Raw genomic sequence first — 22477 nt, forward strand, 5'->3', positions numbered from 1 at the left:
AAAGCATCCGACAAGGATGTTGTCTATCTCCCACTCTCTTTAAAATATATCTTGACCAATCCTTACAGAGATGGGCAAAAACAGTAAAACCGATGGGACTGAAAGTGGGAGACGACTCCCTATTTACATTATACTTTGCGGACGACCAAGTTCTTATAGCCCAAGATCAAGATGACTTAAGCTATATGATACGGAAGCTAAATGAACATTACCAACAGGCAGGATTGGATTAGTAATAAATATGGACAAGTCAGAATACTTCATAGTGGGAAACGAAGACATTGAAAACCTACCATTGGAACAAGGACATATTGTTGGTGTGAAACAATGCAAATATTTGGGAGCTATATTTAACAAACGAGAGGAAATAGTGAAGATGAAATAAAACACAAAATCAATAAAGGTAGAAGCATCACTAGATCCCTCAATTCAATTTTATGGGACACAGATATCAGGAAGGAAACAAAGATAAGAATATATGCAAGTATCATGAAGAGCGCTACAATCTACGGTGCAGAAGTTTGGGACATAAGTGCAAGAAATTAAAAAAAGCTACTTAGTACAGAAATGGACTTTTTGAGGAGAAGTTGTCAGGTCTCAAGATTAGAACATGTAAGAAATGAAACAATTAGAGAACATATGAAGGTGGAAAAAACTATAATAGACGATATTGAAAGGAGACAGCTGACATGGTTCGGTCACGTTAAAAGAATGAATGAGACTCGCTGCCGAGAAAAATATTAGAGTGGGTCCCACCGGAGAGAAGAAAAAGAAGACGACCACAGAGAAGCTGGAAGTACAATATTCAGGAGGCAATGGATTCGATGCAATTAGATAAAGATATGTGTTACGATAGAAAAAGTTGGAAGCTGGGTATGAAGAGGCAGCGACAGCCGTAGAAATCCATTATATATAACTATTATCTTGTATTAGGTAATTTTATTTATTAGAAGAAACGGCACTAAATACATATTACTGAAGGTAATGCTTCAAGGTAAAGTATTCGGAAAGCGAGGAATTGGGAGAAGAAGAATATCATGGTTAAAGAATCTGAGGAAATGGTTGTCCACAACAACAACTAATCTATTTAAAGCATCAGTTAATAAAATAATTTTATTATAGCCAGAATGATCGCCAATATTCGATACGAATAGCCACTAAAAGAAGAAGAAGGTAATTTTAACATATTTATTTGATCAGTAGTTGTTTTTCCTACTCTAAACCCTCCCTGGTATTCTCCGATCTCTCTCTCTCTTATGGCGCTACAGCCAGGGCCGCGTTTAGGTCAATTGACGCCCTAGGCAGTTCTCTAGTAGCCGCCCTTCAACAATGTACCATTATTGCGAAGAAAAAAATTGCAAACAGATTTTTTTATTTAAATAAGAATACATAAAAATTGTCATTCCAGTTCGATCACATCGAATTTCTTTCTTGATTTTTCTTTGATAAAATCATCTATAGTATTTTTACTACAAAAACGTTATTACGTAGGTCAAAATTTTTGACGTAAGAGAACTGTCAAAACATTAGAATGTGACTTTTCATTATTGCCGTGTTTATAATAAACATAGCAATAATGAAAAGTCACATTCTAATGTTTTGGCAGTTCTCTTACGTCAAAAATTTTGACCTACGTAATAACGTTTTTGTAGTAAAAATACTATATAAATTATTTTAATGACTATTTTAAATTCTTGACATTTTCGAAAACGACCTTTCAGCGGACACGTTGGTTGGCAACTGGGAGGCAAAAATAAATGCGCAAAGCAAGCAATATCAAAATTAGGGAAAATATCTTTCAATCCACTCTTCTTTAAATATTTAGATATGTCAATTATTGGTGATTCGTGATTTTATTGTGGTATCCAAATGAACCTTTAAGTGAATGCATAATGATGTAGGTATCTATTAGTGCAGTTAGTGAGGGTATTTGGCTCCAAATTCCATCCTACTTCATCAATTTACTTGATATTTTCACTGTAAGTAGGGAATAGCTCAAGAAACAAAGTCTACGCTATATCCTATGACGCTTTTAATTTAGGGGTGGTTTCCACCCGTTCTCGGGGGTAGAATTTTTTTATCAAACTAACACCGGAAGTGGCCAGAGAACCTAATTCTAACCATTAACTGTTCAATAATTTTTTTTGAAAACTCAATACTTTTTGAGTTATTCGTGGTTAAAAATTTGCTATTTTCATTGAAAAATGACACTTTTCGGAGACTACTTTTTGGGAATACCGTAAAAATTGTGCATCTAACGAAAAAAACTATATTAAGCATTTTTGTAGTTTATGAAAAAGTAATGTTGTTCTGAAGCTATTTCCTTGTGGCATTTTTATGATTAAGTATTTATATGGGAAATAAGCCACAATTAAAATGAAAAAAATAATTTTATTAACGTTTCGACGCCCAAATCGGGTGCCGTTGTCAAAATACAAAATATTACTAAAATAAACAAAAGTGTTGTTGCTAAGCAAAAAAATTCTTCTAATAATTTATTTAATCTCACTCATTTATATTGGCAATTCAGACATATATTATATATTTTAAAGTAGAAGACTTTAAAATGATATTGCCAATATTTATGAGTTGCGTTCCTGGGACGACTTACTGAAAGATAGTTCATTCGATTACATGAAATTAACCCCAACTCAAGAATATCCGTCATAAAAAATTATAGCATGTGATATGTCTTTAAAAAGACAACCAAATGCAACGACAGTAAAATTCTCGAGTTAGAGACTTCATAGTAAATCACAAGGGAAAACCAGGAAAAAAAAACCCTGTGATACTATCCCGACATCGTAAGTATTTGGTCTTACATTAATTTACTCTAAAAAAATAATACCAAATTCTGACTTGTAACATGTTTAAATTATAAATAATATTAATAATACTAGATATATAAGTAATACTAAAATATAAAATATGTACTAGCTCTTTATATCTAATATATATAATTATATAATTTATATATAATTATATATATATATATATATATATATATATATATATATATATATATATATATTAGACTTTAGTTTTTTATTGAGGTTGCAGTCATTTATTTCTAAGGGGCAGGGTAAGAGAAACTCTGTGTTATAATCAAGCTTTCGCTTGATTATAACATTTATTATAACTTGATTATAACAGATTATATATATATATAATTATATATATTTATATATATTTATATATAATTATCTAAATATATAATTTATATCTAATATCTATACTAGCTCTTTATATCTTTTTTATATCTAAAATATAAAATACTTCTTTCAGGACTATACTTGAATCTCTCCACTGAACTTTATGTTCATTATCCCATGCGTGTTGACATATTTGAGATCTCTCAAATTCTCTATTTTTAATATAAGATTAATGTTCACTTATTCTAACGTCTAATGGTCTTGATGTCTCACCTAAATAAAATTGTTCGCATTCGATAAAATCGGGATAGTATCACAGGGTTTTTTTCCTGGTTTTCCCTTGTGATTTACTATGAAGTCTCTAACTCGAGAATGACATATCACATGCTATAATTTTTTATGACGGATATTCTTGAGTTGGGGTTAATTTCATGTAATTGAATGAACTATCTTTCAGTAAGTCGTCCCAGGAACGCAACTCATAAATATTGGCAATATCATTTTAAAGTCTTCTACTTTAAAATGTATAATATATGTCTGAATTGCCAATATAAATGAGTGAGATTAAATAAATTATTAGAAGAATTTTTTTGCTTAGCAACAACACTTTTGTTTATTTTAGTAATATTTTGTATTTTGACAACGGCACCCGATTTGGGCGTCGAAACGTTAATAAAATTATTTTTTTCATTTTAATTGTGGCTTATTTCCCATATAAATACTTAATCATATGAAAAAGTAGAGAAATTCATTTTTTCATAAATCTTCTACACTTGATAGCAAAATAATCGACTCACTTGCTGAATTGTACACGTTAGAAGTCTCGAATCTCCTAAACCTGTTGTCCGATTCGAGTGATTTTTTAGTATGTTAGAGCCTTATTATGTAAGAAAATCGATGTAATATTATTATTGCTAGACAGGTAAAGGTAATTTTATACCGGGTGTAAAAATTATAGGGCGTTTTTTTTAAACGTACCTAACTTTTTTATTATCCAACATAAGCAGAATTTTAATTTAAATATTTTTTATATGCTAGAATACTTCACAGGGTGTACCGAACTTTAAGAAAAAACACAGTATGATTGTTACAGCCGGTATAAAATGACCTTTACCTGTATAGCAACAATAATATTACAACGCTTTTCTTAAATAATAAGGCTAAAACATACTAAAAAAATCACTCAAATCGGACAACAGGTTTAGGAAATTCCACGTGGACAATTATTCAGCAAGTGAGTCGATTATTTTGCTCTCAAGTGTAGTTTTAATAAAAAATGAGATGGTAGGTGAAAAAATATTTTTTTGGTACATGCTCAAATCGGTGTATTAAACTATGAATACCTTTTGTGGTGCTTGAAAAGACCCTTAAAACGAGAACTGCTAAATGTCGGTTACACTCAAACTAAGAGAGATATGGTGCGAAAAACTTATGATTAATGTATTTTAAGGAAAATGAGAAGTTTATTTAACCCCTCATCCACCAGAATTTAAATGCATCGGTTTTCTTCTAGAATGCCTTCTACTGTAGTGTTATTTCTTTATTCAAAAAGTTGGTCGGGTTTAAAATTAATGGTTTTTGAAAATAATGAGATCAAATTATAGAGCGCATTTTTAAATTTTCTTGAAAATCTTCTTTTTCTCCATGTAATTCGAAAGTGATAAGAGATACGTAAAAAAATACCTTACAAAAATCTAGGTTTTCTTTTAGATAACAACTTTATTTTTCTTTCATTACTGTATCATATTATCATTTTCGAGTTACATGGAGAAAAAGGAAGATTAAAAAAAATTAAAATGCTCTCTTTAAACTCGTCCAACTTGTTGAACATAGAAATTTAATAACACTGTCGTAAAATGTATTGTATAAGCAAAACGATGCATTTAAATCTGGTGGATGAAGGGCTAAAATATACATACTTCGCATTTTATTTTAAAATAAATTAGTCATCCTTTTTTGTTGCACCATATCTCGCTTAGTTTGAATGTAATCGAAATTTAACAGTGCGGTCGTTTTAAAGGTCTTTTCAGGCAGTACTTACAAAAGATATTGATAGCATTATACCCTTAAAATCGACAATTTCTCTGTTATTAAGTTGAACACACCCATTTGAGCATGCACAAAAAAAAATTGTTTTTCACCTACTATATCTATTTTTATGTTATGTATTTGCAAAAAACCGTCCGAAAAGGCGAAATTTTTCAATGAAAATGGCAAATTTTCAACCACGAATAACCCAAAAGGATCGAGTTTAAAAAAATTATAGAACAGTGCACCCGCCGCCTTTGCGGTGCGGTGGTGCCGACGGCCCAATAATCCCTAAATTTACGACTTCTGTTCTTTTTGAATGATGGATGTACGATGTATGTACTTAAATGCTATTCGGTTTTAATTTTTATCTACAAATATTTTTTGTCAGTATTTTTGCCGCCTTCTCATAATTTGCCGCCCTAGGCAACTGCCTATATTGCCTAATGGATAAAGCAGCCCTGGCTACAGCCCAAGTCGGGACCTGGCTTCCCCCAGCATCCGCCTCCAAGTATCTCTGTCTCTGGCTGCTCTCTTAGAGTTGTCCACCCTCAATGTCTCTTTAGCATATGTATTCACTTCGTCTATCCACCTCTTCCTTGGTCTTCCTACTGGCCGACGTCCCACCATAGTTCCGCTAAATGTTCTACTAGGTGTTCGTTCGTTGTCCATTCTTATAAGGTGACCTGCGCAGAGCAATCTTTGTATTTTTGCATAATTTGCTATAGATGGTTCTCTGTAATATTGGTATAACTGGTTGATAAACCTTATTCTCCATATACCATTGTCGCAAATGGGTCCCAGTATTCACCTTAATAAGGTGTATTGCTATTGGCCGTATAATGGTTTTATATATTTTAAACTTTACTTCTCTATAGACGTCTTTGGATCCAAACACCTGCGACAGAGAGAAGTGTGCTTTGTTAGCAAGCATTATCCGTTTCCTTATTTTTTCCTCCTCGCTGCCATTCTTAGTTACCTGTACACCCAAGTATGTGAGCTGTTCTACTACTTTTATATTAGCGTCGTCTATGGTTAAATTCTGCAAGTTTCGTTGGTTCCTTGCTTGTATTAGGGCTTTAGTTTATAAGCTCCACATATAGTTCTGTGACGTATCTTGCAGCTCTTCCCATCAAGTTTACATCTCCGATCACTTTATTAAAATATTTCATTATTCTTTTCGCAATAATTTTTGCAATTATTTTATAGAATATGTACTTCTAAGATTGCTATATCTCTATCATAATACGTTCTTTAAAGGTAAAATATTGCAAAACCTCTAAATTTTAAAGAACCGCTTGTATTGACATGAAATTAGGCACACGCATAGCTTACATGTCAAAGAAAAAAAGTGATATTGTGCCGATGTGTGCTTTTGCACTAGGGGTGAGTTTCACCCCCTTTTGGGGGTGAAAAATAGATGTTCGAAATAAGTCAGAAATGGATAAAATTATTAATTCTAAGCAACTTTTGTTCTATAAAGTTTTTGAAGTTATACTTCTTTACGATCGAGGGTGAAATTTTATACTTGCCTGGCGCATGCGCAGACAGACAGTATGTAGTTCGTCGCTAATCTTTCAAATTATGTATGTATCAGCGCGAATAAGTCATTAAAAGAATATATTAGTGTTTTTAGTAAATGTATTATTTATTATAATTTTTGTGTCTTTGGATTTGTCTTCCTCGGGAATAAAAATTTTTATAATAATAGTAAGTATATTTACTTTAAATGTTATAGTATATTAAGTATGGAGAACGGTAAGGGTTTTATACCGATCGAAGACAATTGTTTGGAGGAGGAGCGGAGCGACGACTCCAATTATTGTCTGAGATCGGTTACCCTTAACGTTCGACATGCTTATAACGTTTTTTGCACGATTGATACCATTATAAATTATAAAATTAAACATTTTCGTCATATTGACTAGTTTCATTCATTTTATCAAGATAGATACTTTGGTTGTTAGGTAGTAACTAGGGTGCATAACAACAATCGAGAATTGAGGTTTTATTTAGTTGTCAATAATTTTAAATACAATTTTGATTATTATAAATTAAAATATGAGCGAAAGTGAATTTGAAGAAATTGAACGGGCTTGGGAAGAAGGGTGTTCCGCAATTATTCCCGAAAAATCCAAAATCCGTTATCAAAATACCTACCAAAGTTTTAAAAAATGGTGCGAAGGCAAGAATTTAAGAATCGAAGAAAAGACTCTATTGGCATATTTCGTTCAAAGACATATGCAGTTGAAAGCTCCTGGAAGCCTCTGGGCAGAATATTCAATGATTAAATCCACCGTTTTTCTTTATGATGGCATTGATATTTCCAAGTTTTCAACTTTGATCGCGTATTTGAAGAGAAAAAATGTTGGCTATAGGCCTAAGAAAGCGAGCATTTTTAAACGGGAGCAATTTGAAAAATTTCTGATGGAAGCACCGGATGAAGAATTTCTAGTTCACAAGGTAATATAAGCTAGTTTAGGTAAAAGAAATACACTAATGAAGATGTTTTCATAATTTGTAGGTCGCAATGATATTGGGAATATCTGGTGCCTGTAGAAGAGAAGAATTATATAATATTACTATGAATGACATCCAACAAACCGATGGTTTAATGATTGTAAAAGTACCCAATACAAAAACGAACATCCAGCGTACTTTTACAGTCGTTAATAAACCAGACGATAAAATTCCATATTTAGAAATTCTGGAAAAGTATATAAAACTTCGTCCATTACAAGTAAAATCAAATCATTTGTTCTTAAGATACGCCAAAGGAAAATGTTGTGCTCAAGTAATAGGGAAAGGGACAATCGGGGGCTGGCCATCTCAAATTGCCAAATTCTTAAATTTGCCTAATCCCGAGAACTATACTGGCCATTCGTTCAGGAGGACATCAGCGACGCTTTTGGCTAATAAAGGTGTTGATGTCCTCGGATTAAAGCGTCATGGAGGTTGGCGTTCATCGACAGTGGCAGAAAGCTATGTAGAAGATTCTCTTCAAAATAAAATAGATTTTGCTGAAAAAAATATTGTGCAATACTACTAATACTACTAATGTATGCGATTCTGCAGGAGTTTCTGTTAGAAGTGAAACCACAGCCCAAACAAGTGAGATTTCATTAAATAATTTAACAAATTGTACCATAAGTTTCAATATTAATAAATAATTCGTTAGTTTTCTTTATTCTTTCAAAAAATAAATTAAAATTAAGAGATTTTTTAACTCGACGGTAAGTGAATTACTTACCGTCGAGTTGGAGTACTTACCGTCGAGTTGGATTACTTACCGTCGAGTTGCTAGTAAATGTCACCTACTGACGTAAAATCTGTCACGGTAAACAGTCAAAAACGATCAATCGTGCAAAAAAGTATTTTTATACCTATTTGGTCTATTGAATTTGTCAGTATGTATGAGAAATCTTGTAAGCTGTCAAAGCAAAGGGAGTTTGGCTCGGTGGTAGCGCGTTCGACCGGAGATCGAGAGGTCCCTGGTTCAATTCCGTGTGTTATCTAACTTTTTTTTTTAATTTTTAATATTGTTTTATTAAAAATTTTTGGAAAGTAGTCAGTAAAAATTAGTTTAATCTTTAAATACAAATAACCTGCTGAAGGTATATTTATATCGTTGAAATCATATAATAGAAGTATAACTTCTTACGTGCGTACAAAGTACACACACATTCTTTTTTTTCACCAAGTTAATACTTTTCGAGTTATTTGCGAGTGAATAACTTTTTTAACATTTTAACTTTTTTAAAGTGTTTAAAAATGATAATTTTTGTTTTTAAAAAAATTTTTAGAATCAAAGTAAATAGTTACGCTCAAAATAAAGTTGGTCCCTTTTTTTGGTAAGAAATCGGGAAAATCACCCCCTAATTAGCATTTCAAATGAACTTAATTGTTACCACTTCACAAGTTTTTTACTCGCATATGTATTGATCATATGATCTGTAAGTTTCATCGGTTCAAAGTCCTTACTTTTGAAAGAGCTGTAGTTAAAAGGGCTTGAACGAGTCACTTATTACAAGTGTATGCAAATTTAGAAACACCGAATCTTAAGAGGAAACAGTAGCGATCAACAGGTAGCACAAACGCGTTTCAAGATTGCGGCTGTAATTTTGAATATTTTTTCGAGATATTGGGCACACGTATTCGTAATATAATAAAGAATGGCGGTACAGAGCCCAATTTGAAAAATATATTAATATGTGGCAATTACTCTGTAATTAAATACAATATTAAAAAAACGAGCATGTACCGCCATTAAGAAGAACAAAAAAATATACTTTCTTCAAATAAACTTTTTTTATCGGATGCCTAGATTTTGTGTCATTTTGGAACTACTAAAATTTTTTATTTCATTAGTAGTTCCAAAATGACACAAAATCTAGGCATCGGATAAAAAAGTTTATTTGAAGAAGGTGTATTTTTTGTTCTTCTTAATGGCGGTACAGGCTCGTTTTTTTAATATTGTAGATATTTAATTACAGAGTAATTTCCACATATTAATATATTTTTCAAATTGGGCTCTGTACCGCCATTCTTTATTATATTACGAATACGTGTGCCAAATATCTCGAAATAATATTCAAAATTACAGCCGCAATCTTGGAACGCGTTTTCGCTACCTGTGGATCGCTACTTTTTCTTCTTAACCAATTTTTGTCTTACAGAAAAACAAAAAAATACAGAATATTCAGGAAAGTAAAGCCGACTTTTTTATTGTTTAAGATTTTTAGCATCTCTAACAATTTTTAAGTTATTTTTAAAAAAAGCATTGTTTTCAAAATTAAAATTTTTAAAAATTTTACTTCAAAACCAAATTTTTTCAAAAATAATCACTTTGTATCGATGAAACTTACAGATCATATAAACACAACATAAGTAAAGTAACTTGTGAAGCGGTTACGATTAATTTCATTTAAATTGCTAATTGGGGGGTGATCTTCCTGATTCTTTTTGCCAAACCAAAAGGGACCAACTTTATTTTGAGCGTAACTTGCTTACATTTGATGCTAGAATTTTTTTTATAAAAACAGAAATAAAGCTCTTTTTAAACAGTTTAAGAAAGTTGTAATGTGTTTTCCCCAAGAATGCTTCATTATTTGGATATATCACATTGAATTAATCTATTTGGAATTTTTCGAATATGAACCTATTTTTCATTCAAACTCTGCGTTTGCTAGGTATAGAGACCTAATATATACACCATTTTTTTAAAACTTTTTTATAGGCTATATAGTTTTGCTAAGAATATTTTTTTTCGACAAAATGCTTATGTTTTGAGTTATTTGCGAAAAGACATCTAAAAACGTGGTTATTTTGTTGAAAAATGAACATATTCACTTGCAAATAACTCGAAAAATATTGATTTGGTGAAAAAACTCTATGGAACAAAAGTTGCTTAAAATTAGTCAGTTTATCTATTTCGGGACTTATCTTGGACATATATTTTTTCACCCCCGGGATGAGATGAAACTTACCCCCAGGTCAAAAGCACACATCGGCACCATATCACTTTTTCCTTTGACATGTTAGCTATGCCTATGCCATATTTCATGTCAATGCAAGCGGTTTTTTAAAATTTACAGCAAAAACCGTGAAAGAATGTACTATAATGTTCGCACACCGTTTTGTTGTCTTTTTTATGAATAGGACCAATAAGAGCGCTATTCTATTGTTTCGATATTTCTTCCTTTTGCCAAACTGGTCATGTCAAGCAGAATATTCATTCTTTCAGTCTTTTGCCATCTTCCTCAAAAATCTCATCTAGGATATTACTTTCTCCTGCACTTTTGTTATTTTTTAAGTTTTTTGATATTTCTTTGACTTCATTCAAAGTTATAGCCTTGCACGTCCCTTCTTAATCTCCTTTCCATTTCTCATTTACCTCTAGTTCTATTATTATAGCCTATTTTGTCTGTTTGCTTTACTTTTTCTTTTTTTGCTATTTTAACCATTTCTTTCTGTATTTCCTTTTCTTTTGATGTCAGATCATCATTTACGTAGATGCGATCTTTATGGTGTTTCTACTTACTTTTCTTATTTAATATATAAATTAAAAAATAAAATCAGTTTTTATTAACTACATGGATAAATAATGTTATTCGTACATAAAAAAGTAAAATAATTCAAGTCTAAATTAGGCTCCCGGTGTTACTCGTCATTATTTCTCATAAAATTTAACTGTCTCGTTTCTTCTTGATGATAATTTTAATAAGAACTAAAATTAACTTTCTTTCAATTGTCTACTGCTTTCGGTAAACTTAAAAAATCTTCATGATGATCCCATGTCCAATTATTTTGGTGTAATCATCGTTTATTCATCTTAAACAAGATAATTTACAGCTTTCTTGGTAACTAATGGACTTGCTTTATAAAATTACAGGTTTATGTAGCTATAAAAGTAATTGTAATATTTTTTGTTTAAACTTCAACCTGACGGGATCATTAACATTGAAGTAATTGACTGCAAATGATGATCTTGAATAATATTTTGTAGAAAGTGCAATCTTTATTCATGTATTGTTTTCAGTAGTTCAGTAACAATTACGTATACAACGAACGACCACAGAGTTAATTTCGTTACCAATTTTCTGTATAATTTCTTCTTCTTCTTTTTGTACAGAGATGACTTTGTTTGTTTTTTCAATATGCCTCCAGTAAGTTGTCGTTCCATCGTTTTCGTGGCCTTCCCACTGATCGTCTTCCTATTGGGGAACCGTCTCTCGCCGTCCTTACTACTCTGTTTGTTGTCATTCGGCTTATGTGGTCGTTCCATTCTACTCTTCTGCTTCTTACCCAGTTATTAATGTTATCCACCTTGCATCTCCGTCGTATATCTGTACTTCTAGCTCTGTTCCATACTGTTTTACTATCGATTTTTCGAAAGGTTTTCATCTCAGCATCTTTCATCTTAAATTCTGCCTTTCATTTCTTTTCAGATATATTTATTTCTCCATATTGTGTCATTCAGGCAATCTGCGGCTCTGTTTGCTCCTTTCACTTGATCTTCTTCCACTTCTGTTTCGAGCTTTCCGTAGCTAGATAATGCGATGCCTAGATATTTAAACTCTATCACTTGTTCTATTATCTGACCTTCCAGCTCTAATTTAGATCTTTTTATTGGATTTGCTGTTATAACCATGCATTTTGTTTTTTTTTGGGAAATTAACATGTTAAATTTTATGACGGTTATATTTAATTGGTGCATCATACGCTGTAAATCAGCTTCACTTTGATAGATTAGTATTGCATAGTAGATTATTTTAAGTTGTTTTTCTTTCATTTGGTATCCTTTTTAAATCTGAGTTTTTTTAATATTTCATACATTATCAGGTTGAACAATAAATTCGTCGGCTTAGGGACACAAAATTTTATCTCAGAAATGACTACTTTTCGGCAGAGCTTATTTAAGGTTTTTAAAAAACTGATTTGCATTTTCTAACGATCTGTAGTTTATTCTCAAATTTTTTGTTCCGAATTATTAATCTTAGAAATGTTTACTTTAAGGTAATACAATCATACCCAACAATGGATAAATTGTGTTCTCAAAATAACAACATTGAATAAAAAGTGGTGGAGATACATTTTTGTGTCCCTAAATGAAACGTACATTATTATAAAGACTTACTGTTGGGATCAGTAATTTATTTGTAATTCTTTGTTGCTATATAGTATTATAATCTAATTTTACAACTGAGGGTTACCCAATTTTCTAATAATAATAATAAAAGTAATAATCATAATTCATTTTATAACTTTATTTAAAATCACAAAATAAAAGTAATCGACTTGATAGAAGCGATAAACAGTTTTTTATTTTGATTTTATTTTTTAAATAAATCAATTATCAACTTTGAAAACATTTTCAAACATTAATTTTAATTGTGTCAATTACTTTGCACACCTGTTTGATTATGATACGCTCTGCTGAAGAGTAGTTATTTCTGAGATACAATTTTGTGTCCCTAAGCCGATGAAATTATCAACTTATTCATTTTTTAACGCCTTCACAGTTGTAACAGAGCTGGAAATGCAACAGACGTTGACAAATATACGAAACAAATTATTAAATCCATTGTTGCTACCTGCAACCACCATTCAGTGCAATAAAATTTATGCCACAAAAATGTAACTCAATATCATCAGTCAAAACATAGTATCACAGAAATGTAAGACCACTTACATTTCTGTGACACTCAAAGATTGCTAAGAAATGTAGTTACGAAAACTCCTTAGTGGGGTTTAAGGTGTTCGGAGAAATACAATTTTGTGTCACTCAAAAGAACTCAATAAGTTAAGTTCAATGGTGTAGATATCTCAAAATGGAAAAAAATGTAGTTACTACATTTTTGTATTTTTGTGTCCCTAAGCCGACGAATTACTCAGGGAATCTCCTGTCTTCTCCTATTGCTGGCTTCGATTGGATCAATTACATAGTTCATCTTCTTCTTTTACTTTCATTGTGTTGTTCTGTATATCTACTGTAAATCCTATTGTGATATTACTGGTAATGGTAATGCGGGATGTCTATAGTATTTAATTAATGGGTGGAAGCCCCCATATCAGACGAATTTTAACCATTATGATGATGATGATCCAGATCTAAATTACCTAATATTTTACTGACAGCAAAATGCTTTTTAGTCACAGAAAAACGGAATAAACTCGTTTCATTCTAGATTTCATGCCAGTTATCTCAAATTTGAATATTGTTACAGATAAAATACATATGGACTTCCGGTCGTCTGTGTGACTTCAAAGGCTGCGACCGTCCAGACCTCCTTCCCAATAACGTGAACGGTTGGTTCTGGACAGCCGTTCTGCAAAAACTAGCACCAACAACTCAAAGAGACCAGAATGATTGGTCCGAAACCGGAGGCATCGGCAAGCCACAACCAGACAACAGAGAAGTCATCCAGCAAGGAGGAGCACAAGAAAACTGTCTTGCCATTTTGAATCAGTTTTACAATGACGGAGTCAACTGGCACGACGTTGCCTGTCACCACGTGAAGCCTTGGGTGTGCGAGGAAAATGAAGATCTTCTTAAATACGTTAGGTACACCAACCCAAATTTGTTAATTTAAAATTGTAGATAGCTCGTGACTGAACAATGACATATACTATACAGGGTGTTTCATTAATAATTGTCCATATAGTAACTGGAGAAACCTTAGCACAAAATACGAAGATTTAACCTAAAACACTTAAAAAATGTGGTTCCTTACTGGGTTACAGGTTGTTTTAACTAAAGATTTAAAAACTATTTTGCTCAGCATTTTAAAACTATTCGACTTATTCTTTTCATACTTGGCAGGAAGTCGGTATAGGTAATGTACAAAACAAATTATTTTAAACAAACGTTTCTGGCTATTACCAGAGGCGTACGACGGGGGAAAGTGAATGGTTGACCCTTTCCAAAGTCTACGCCACTGGCGAAATTGCTATTTTAGTTCAATTTTTGGATTCTCCAATCCGTTCTATGAAAATTATATACTCTTCATTGGTAACGATAAAGTCATTACTAGTTTTCGAGATCTTTGAAGTTAAAAATGAAACGACACGGGATTTAATGTATTGTGTAACTTCATGTTTAATTTCAAATATCTCGAAAACTAATGATTTTACCGTTATCAATGAAGAGTACTTTATTTACGTAGAAAGTATTGGAGAATCTAAAAATGACACTAAAATAGTAATTTCTCCAGTGGCGTAGAATTTGAGAAGAGTCAACCAATCACCATCCCCTGTCGTACGCCTCTGGTAGTAGCTAGAAACGTTTGTTTATCAAAATTTAGTAGGGTGTCTAGTAGTCGCACTTTCTGCCTAGTATGAAAAGGATACGTCGAATAGTTTTAAAATGCTGAGCAAAAATAGTTTTTAAATTTTTAGAAAAAACACCCTGTAACTCAGTAAGGAACCCCATTTTATTTAAGTGTTTTAGGTTAAATCTTCGTATTTTGGGCTAAGGTTTCTCCAGTTACTACATAGACAATTATTAATGAAACACCCTGTGTAGACCCAGGACACAGTTTAGTGCTAAAGAATTAGTAAGTTCACTCTCAAATTTTGACGGTTCAAATTTTGCAATCCACTCCTGGAGATAAAATTTTGAATGCGCGGCGATAACAACCAATCCCGGAAGGACTAAAATTTCTGATTCGCCGTCACCAAAATGGAATATGTATAGAAAACAAAGGATTTTCGCGGAGTGACCCTATTGATTTGTTAGCATTATACTGTCATCGAAGTATGCAGTCTGTTTTGTAAATTTTTATGTCAGAAAACAGACTTAATTTTAAAAAAATATGTACAGATAGTTATTATAAGAAACACAGTCGGAGTTTTATCTTCGTATTATTTAGAAATATGATTTTAACATTTTATTTATTCGATATTAGAGTATAGTTCTGTATAAAGCGAAAAAATTATAAAATTTGTACGCATATCGAAAAAATCTTAAAAATTATTAAAAATCGGCAGATAGGTTAAAATTTTTTCTTTCGTGTAGGTATAAATGTCATTATACACTATACACATAAACTGTAAATCTACCTGTATCTGGTGGAGATATGATATTTACTTCTACGACCATTCCAAAACACACCAAGCATTTTTATTATTATTATGCCTGGTCTTTGTCATACGGTGCCTATCCTAGCCCTGAAGAATCAGTTGCAACAAGCCATATGTCTATTCATATGCCTTCAAGATATGTTTAAGCTCTTTGATTGTGTTAATAATCTCTCTTTCTTTGCCTATTCTACGTAAGACCTCAAAATTAGTCTTCCGATCCATCCATGAAATTCTCAAGATACATCTGCATCTGCAACATCACATCTCGAAGGAATCGAGCTTTCTGAAATAACCTTCAGAAAGTGTCCAGGCCTGTATTCCGTATAATAACGTAGAAAATACATAGCATCTGATGATAGACATTTTGGCACCTAGTGGTAAATCGTGACTACTGAAAAGAGACTCCATCTTTATGAACACTGATCTTGCCTTTTCGATCATCATCATCATCATCATGCAACCTCTTCTGTCCACTGCTGGACATAGGTCTCTCCCATTTTTCACCTCTCCACGGTCCTGTGCGTATTGTTGCCATTTCTTGGATACCCGTTTAATGTCGTCCATCCCGCGTGTTGGTGGTCGTCCTCTGCTGCATTTGTCTTCTCTTGAGCGCCAGCCTTTTCAATGCGTTGTTTTATTTCAGTAGAGTAGTCCCATTGGCTGGTACAAAGGTAATTAAATGTAATTGTTTACCCTGTCAATTGGTTGTTGGTTAATCAAAAGCTCTGTATTTAATATTTCGCGCTTACTGATTATCATCTACTTTATTTTTTCGGATTGAGATCAAGTCCATGTTCTCTACTTATGATATGAGCGATGATATTCTTTGCAAATCATCTAAGCCAACTGCAAAACCAACTGCGTCGTCGGCATACATAATGTTGTTTAGACGCACTCGATTGACTACTCCTTCCTGTAGTTCTTCCAGTGCTTGCTGGAAGATATGTTCACAGTACATATTAAATACCACCGGGGACAGAATGCATCCTTGTCTCACTCCTATAACCACTTTATGCATCTGCTATTAAGCAGATCTATAATCATTGATTGTAATACATTCTTTTTGGTCATTTAACTCCTCTTGTAAGAATGAATTCACAGCATGTCCTCACACAAAAGAAAAAAATTGCCAAAGAAAAAAAATTCAAACAAAAAATAGCTAAAAAGTACAAAATATAAAAAATTGTTTAAGCTTTCACTGGGAATGTAAAATAAAGCTGGTACAATGTAAAAGAAAGTTCAAAATATTTTGTGCAACAATAATATACATAATTATTAATAATATTAAATTTACGTTGTAGGATTAAGTATTTATTATTAAATTTACGCTATTAAATTATTTATAAATCCATGCTTTGTTTAAATTAATACCATCATTTTCAAATCAAAGGTCAACAGGACATCCAAGACCTCAAACATCAAACAAACTGGTTTTTCTCTTTCAGGAACAAACAGTTACTGAACAGGAAGAGTCTCGAAATTATAACTTGTTCATAAATATTTAACATCAGATACATGACAATTTTATAAATATGGCCTCGCATCTTGTATGCACTCATAAAAACAAGTATGTAGGTAAGTATAATTATTATTATGATGTGGTTCTGAAACTGTTTTCTGGTGGTATGCTTAACAATGAGTATACCTATTATATTATTATTTGGCGAAAAAACATCGATTGTAATTAAATAGTTCAGAGCAATAAGGAAAAAAATATCCTGTTGGTGACACAACCCTCTCCAGACCGAAACCAAATTTTTGAGTAGTATGGACATCTATAATAATAACCTATATATGTTTCCTGCAGCCGATTTTGATGATATACATAGTGAGAGCGGAATATATGCAACACAACATTACCAAAATATACGCATATATATGCATTACTTTTACTACAAATATGCAGGTATTTTTTCTAAATTTGTCTAAATATGCAAATGCATATTAAAAATACTCAAAAATAAAACAATATATTAAGTCGTAAGATCTTCAGAAAAGTTGCCTTCAAAAATACGTACAACTTCCTCAAACAATCGAAGCCCTCATTTTTTTCTAAAACATTTTTTAATTTATTTCTAATTGTAATCCCTGTATTTCCGGGAATTTTTTGACAATGAGCAGAAAAAGTGTTAACAACATTAACCGAATCACTTAATTGTAAATTCCTTTGTTCTAATGACTTTATTAGATCTGGTAAAAAACTAAAATTAACTTTTATGAACATAAGTTCTTTAGCAATTTGTACGTTACTTAAAGAACAAAGTACGTTACTTAAGCTGAAGAACAAAAGTGGAATTGTCTACAATTTGATGGATTTTTGTATTTTGATGCTTCTCTCTATGTCCGTCTTTATAGAAGTAAAAGCGAATTTGTCGAATAAAAACACTCTTTCCAGAAAAATTTCTTTTGTGGGACATGATGCTTTTGCTTGTCAGTTCCTCATTTAAAAAATGAAATGTGAAAATGAATGTAACTTACGATTTTGGAACAGGCCTTGCAAAATACTTTGTCTCCACTTAGCTTTAACTCGGGAAAACACTTTATCCAAGCACTTTTTTGAATGGTAGACATATTTAAATTTAATATATACCAATCACTTCAAAAACACTAAATACGATACAACGTTTACTTTAAACAAATGTTGGCCGGAAATTGAAAAAATAATTATTAGACCCTTAAAAGCAGGTAGATACCTACGACTTGCTACGCTAATAAAATAATATTTTTCAGGGAACACCCATAATTGTTAAATTCGCAGGTAGTAATGGGAAAGTCCAGATGAGCGATAGATAGATAAATAACGAGCTCGTTCATATCGAAGTTATAAAATTCCAACTGAGAGGAACATTTTAAACTTTTATATAATTTATTTTTAAAATATGCAAAATAAAGCGTGTTTAGCTTAAATATGCAATGTTGTGTTTGTTGTATGAAAATATGCAATATATGCATATATATGCACTTTGCATATATTCCGCTCTCTAGTTATAAACAAATGAAGATCAAAAAACGGTAAATTTTCGCTTTTTTCGTCTATTACCAAAAAGTTAAGCATTTTAAACAAATTTGAGAATAAGAAACTCATAAATCATACAAAAAGCTTCAATCCCACATAACAATGATGTTCGCATCATGTTCTAAGCATATACTACCAACATTCGTCGGAGTATATTCTTTTTAGTATATGTGTAGTACAAGCATAGCATCTACCTTAAAAAACATTCTAAATTTCATGTTCTTTGCATATACTTCAAAGTATATTCTCGTTCCGAATATACTAAGTATATTCGTGTACGTAGGATCTCGGAATATTCGTAAAAGTTTATTCTTAGAATATACCTTTATCGAATATTCTTAACACATACTTATAAGTACATTCTTAACACATACTTATAAGTAGATACTTTTAAAATATCTTAAAAATAATTTGTATGTATAGGAAGTATAATATTAGCCTTATAGATTATCAACTTCGTTATTTTTTAGAATACATAATTAATAAAATTTATGTATGTAGGTAGTATTGGACGAATTTCATTTCAAAATTGTTGTAGGGTAAAAAAGTTTAAACATTAATTGTATTAACGTTTACATAGATACTATTAAAAATTCGTTTTCATAATTGAAATGACTTTACCATTTCGAGTTTATCATGAATCATTAGTATTTTTACATCCTTGGAATTTGAATTTAGGTACATTCAATTCAATAGGCCATTTCGCAGAACCAAAACGTGCCAAAATGCACAACCAAAGCAACCAAAGGCTTTGGCGTTGCCAACCGTCGAGTAAGCTTTTTCCGTCAACTTACCTTAAAAATTCCCACTTTTATAAAAAAACTTTCCTCCTGTTTACAAAATCTGAGAAGATATGTAGAATTATTTTCAAATATTTTGATTTTTTCTTAATATTTTACAATTTGGACTGGAACAATAATTCCCTTTTGAGTTAACTTTTTCCCTTTATCACCTTTTATGTTGAAAATTCCCTCAAAAAGGGAAATTTCTCTCCGTTTGGCAACACTGACCACCGATTTTGTTATTCCACAATACATTCATAACCCCCCTCTCCCCATCATATTCTGACCATTTCTATTCTTACCTGAATGTATCAGGGATAGGAAAAAACCGTAAAATATGAAAAAGAAAACAGGCACTATTTCATTATTTGTATCATCTATGGATCTATGCAGTGTTAAGGATGAAGGCGAATGATGTAGTACTAGGACTAAAGAACATACATAATCTGTTTATTTTGTTTGCGGTGCTTCAAAGTACATATAATCTATTTTGATAACTCAATATTACTTAAATAGGTAAGTACATATAAGTATTATATAAATTTTAGTTATTTATTATGCATAGTTTAGTTTAGCTAAATATTATATAATGATTTATATAAATAACTAAAATTTATAAATATGTACTTACTTTTTAAGTAATATTGTAGAATGTAGGTACTAACTACATTCTCATTTGCAATTAAAATATGTAAATAGATATTTGGTAGAACCAGTAGAACCTAAGATGAGATTAGGTGATGCTGAAAACATACTTCTAAGCAATATAGCACTTGATAGCACTTTCTTAGAATATTCTTAAAAATATAATATTCTTCCCATACAAAGATGTGCGGTAGTACGTTCTTAGTATATAAATAGAAGGTTTATAGCACTTCCTTGGAATATTCTAAAAAGTACCTTCTTGGTATAAACTAAAAAGATGTGCGGTAGTATGTTCTAAGTATACACATAGAAGGTTTATATCACGTCCTTGGAATGTTCTAAAAAGAACATTCTTGGTATATACTGAAAAGAAGTGCGGTAGTACATTCTAAGTATATACATAGAACGTTTAAGTACTGTAATGTAGTATATACTCAGTATCTGCTCTGCACATTCGCAATGGTAATTACGCACATTCTCAGTATATACTTTTTCTGAAAAGTATGTTCTATGAATCTACTAAGAACATGAAATTGTTATGTGGGATATGGCGTTTGCTGACTATGTCTATCCATATTTGTTGCTTAGAAAATTACAAAATAATTCATATATTTTGAGATTTTATAAATGTTCATAACTTATGTAAAAATTAAGTTAGAACCTTCTTATTACACGGAATGCTGAGACCTCTGGTGCTTAAACCATATCCTAAATTTTAAAGCAATTGGTCAAATAGTTTAAAAGTTATTTAATTTGTTTTTCCCAAATTATTCTTTTTGCAACATTCTAAGTCAGAAAATGATGAAGTTATAGTAATACTTTGGATAGTTTATGAAAGAAGAAGACTTACACTATTATTTTAATTAAAAAAAAATGACAAAAAAATAAATCTAAATATTGCAAAATTATTTTGCAAGAACACGTAAATTAAAAGGGGTGGGGCTAACTTCGTCCATAATTGTCCTAGGACAATTGTATTTCTTTCTAAGTATGTATAAAAATTCAGTTTTTCTAAGTATGAAAAAATAATTTTTCTACGGGTAACAGTTAAAAAGTCGACATGTTTTTGCAAAATAATTTTACACTGTTTAAAATTATAATTTTTGTCATTTTTTTAAATTAAGTTAATAGTATAACTTTTCTTCTTTCATAAACTGTCCGAAGTGTTACTGTAACCTCATAATTTTCTGACATATAGTGTTGCAAAAGAAATGAATTAGAGATAAACAAATTAAATAACTTTTAAACTATTTGACCCATTGCTTTAAAATTTAGGGTATGATTTAAGCACCAGAAGTCTCAGCATTTCGTGTAATAAGAAGGTTCTAACTTAATTTTTACATAAGTTATAAACATTTATAAAATCCCAAAATTTATGACTTATTTTACAATTTTCTAAGCAACAAATATGGATAGACATATTCAGCGAACGCCATATTGAAGCTTTTTATATGATTTATGAGTTTCTTATTGTTAAATTTGTTTAGAATGCTTTACTTTTTACAAATAGACGAAAAAAGCGAAAATTTACCGTTTTTTGATCTTTATTTGTTTATAACTATGTATATCATCAAAATCGGCTGCAGGAAACATATAGGTTATTATTTAGATGTCCATACTACTCAAAAAATTTGGTTTCGGTCTGGAGGGGATGTGTCACGAGAAAAATCTTATTCCTCTGGACTAAAAATCATTTTTTTGTTTTCGACGTTTTGACGTCCAATAGGAACGAATATTAAGCAGCGTTTAGACACAGCGATAAATCGCAGCAATTTATCTATATCAATCGAGTTGCTTCAATTTATCGTTGTTTGTACTAAACTGTACATCGCAGCGATTTATCGGAATTAGAATTGGAGTTGGTATCGGATTGCATCAATTTATTGTAATTATCGAGTTGTTTCAGTTTATAATCAATCGCAACAATTTATCGCAACGTCTAAACAGCTTTAAAAGAATCAATAAATCGTTGCAATATATCGTCACAATAAATTGCTGCGATTTATCGCGACGTCTAAATGCCACTTTAGGAATAGAGATAAGATTAAATATTAAATTCTCTCAAAATAACAAAAATATTATCATCAATCAGCCCCGATTTGTCTATTGTTGAACATAAGCTTCCTACAGATATTTCCGCACCTCTCTGCCAATTTTTATCTTCTCAGTCATACAATGTGTTAACAGTTGTTGTATTTTCGTATATATTTCGAATATTCGCATACCTTGGTCTATTCTGCATTGTGGTAGTGCTTTTAAGATAACGACTGTCT

General features: G+C 31.5%; 1 protein-coding gene across 1 annotated transcript in view; it reads left to right on the forward strand.

Annotated features, from left to right (window-relative positions):
• Positions 1 to 17110, forward strand: part of LOC126879958 (uncharacterized) — a 54613-nt gene extending 37503 nt beyond the window's left edge. The window contains exon 4 of the mRNA XM_050643357.1: positions 13907 to 17110. Within this exon, the coding sequence (XP_050499314.1) occupies positions 13907 to 14272 (366 nt within the window). The 3' untranslated portion in view covers positions 14273 to 17110. The remainder of the gene's footprint in view (positions 1 to 13906) is intronic.
• The last annotated feature ends 5367 nt before the right edge of the window (positions 17111 to 22477 follow it).

The sequence above is a fragment of the Diabrotica virgifera genome, chromosome 2 (assembly GCF_917563875.1).
Source record: "Diabrotica virgifera virgifera chromosome 2, PGI_DIABVI_V3a".
Classification (NCBI taxonomy): domain Eukaryota; kingdom Metazoa; phylum Arthropoda; class Insecta; order Coleoptera; family Chrysomelidae; genus Diabrotica; species Diabrotica virgifera.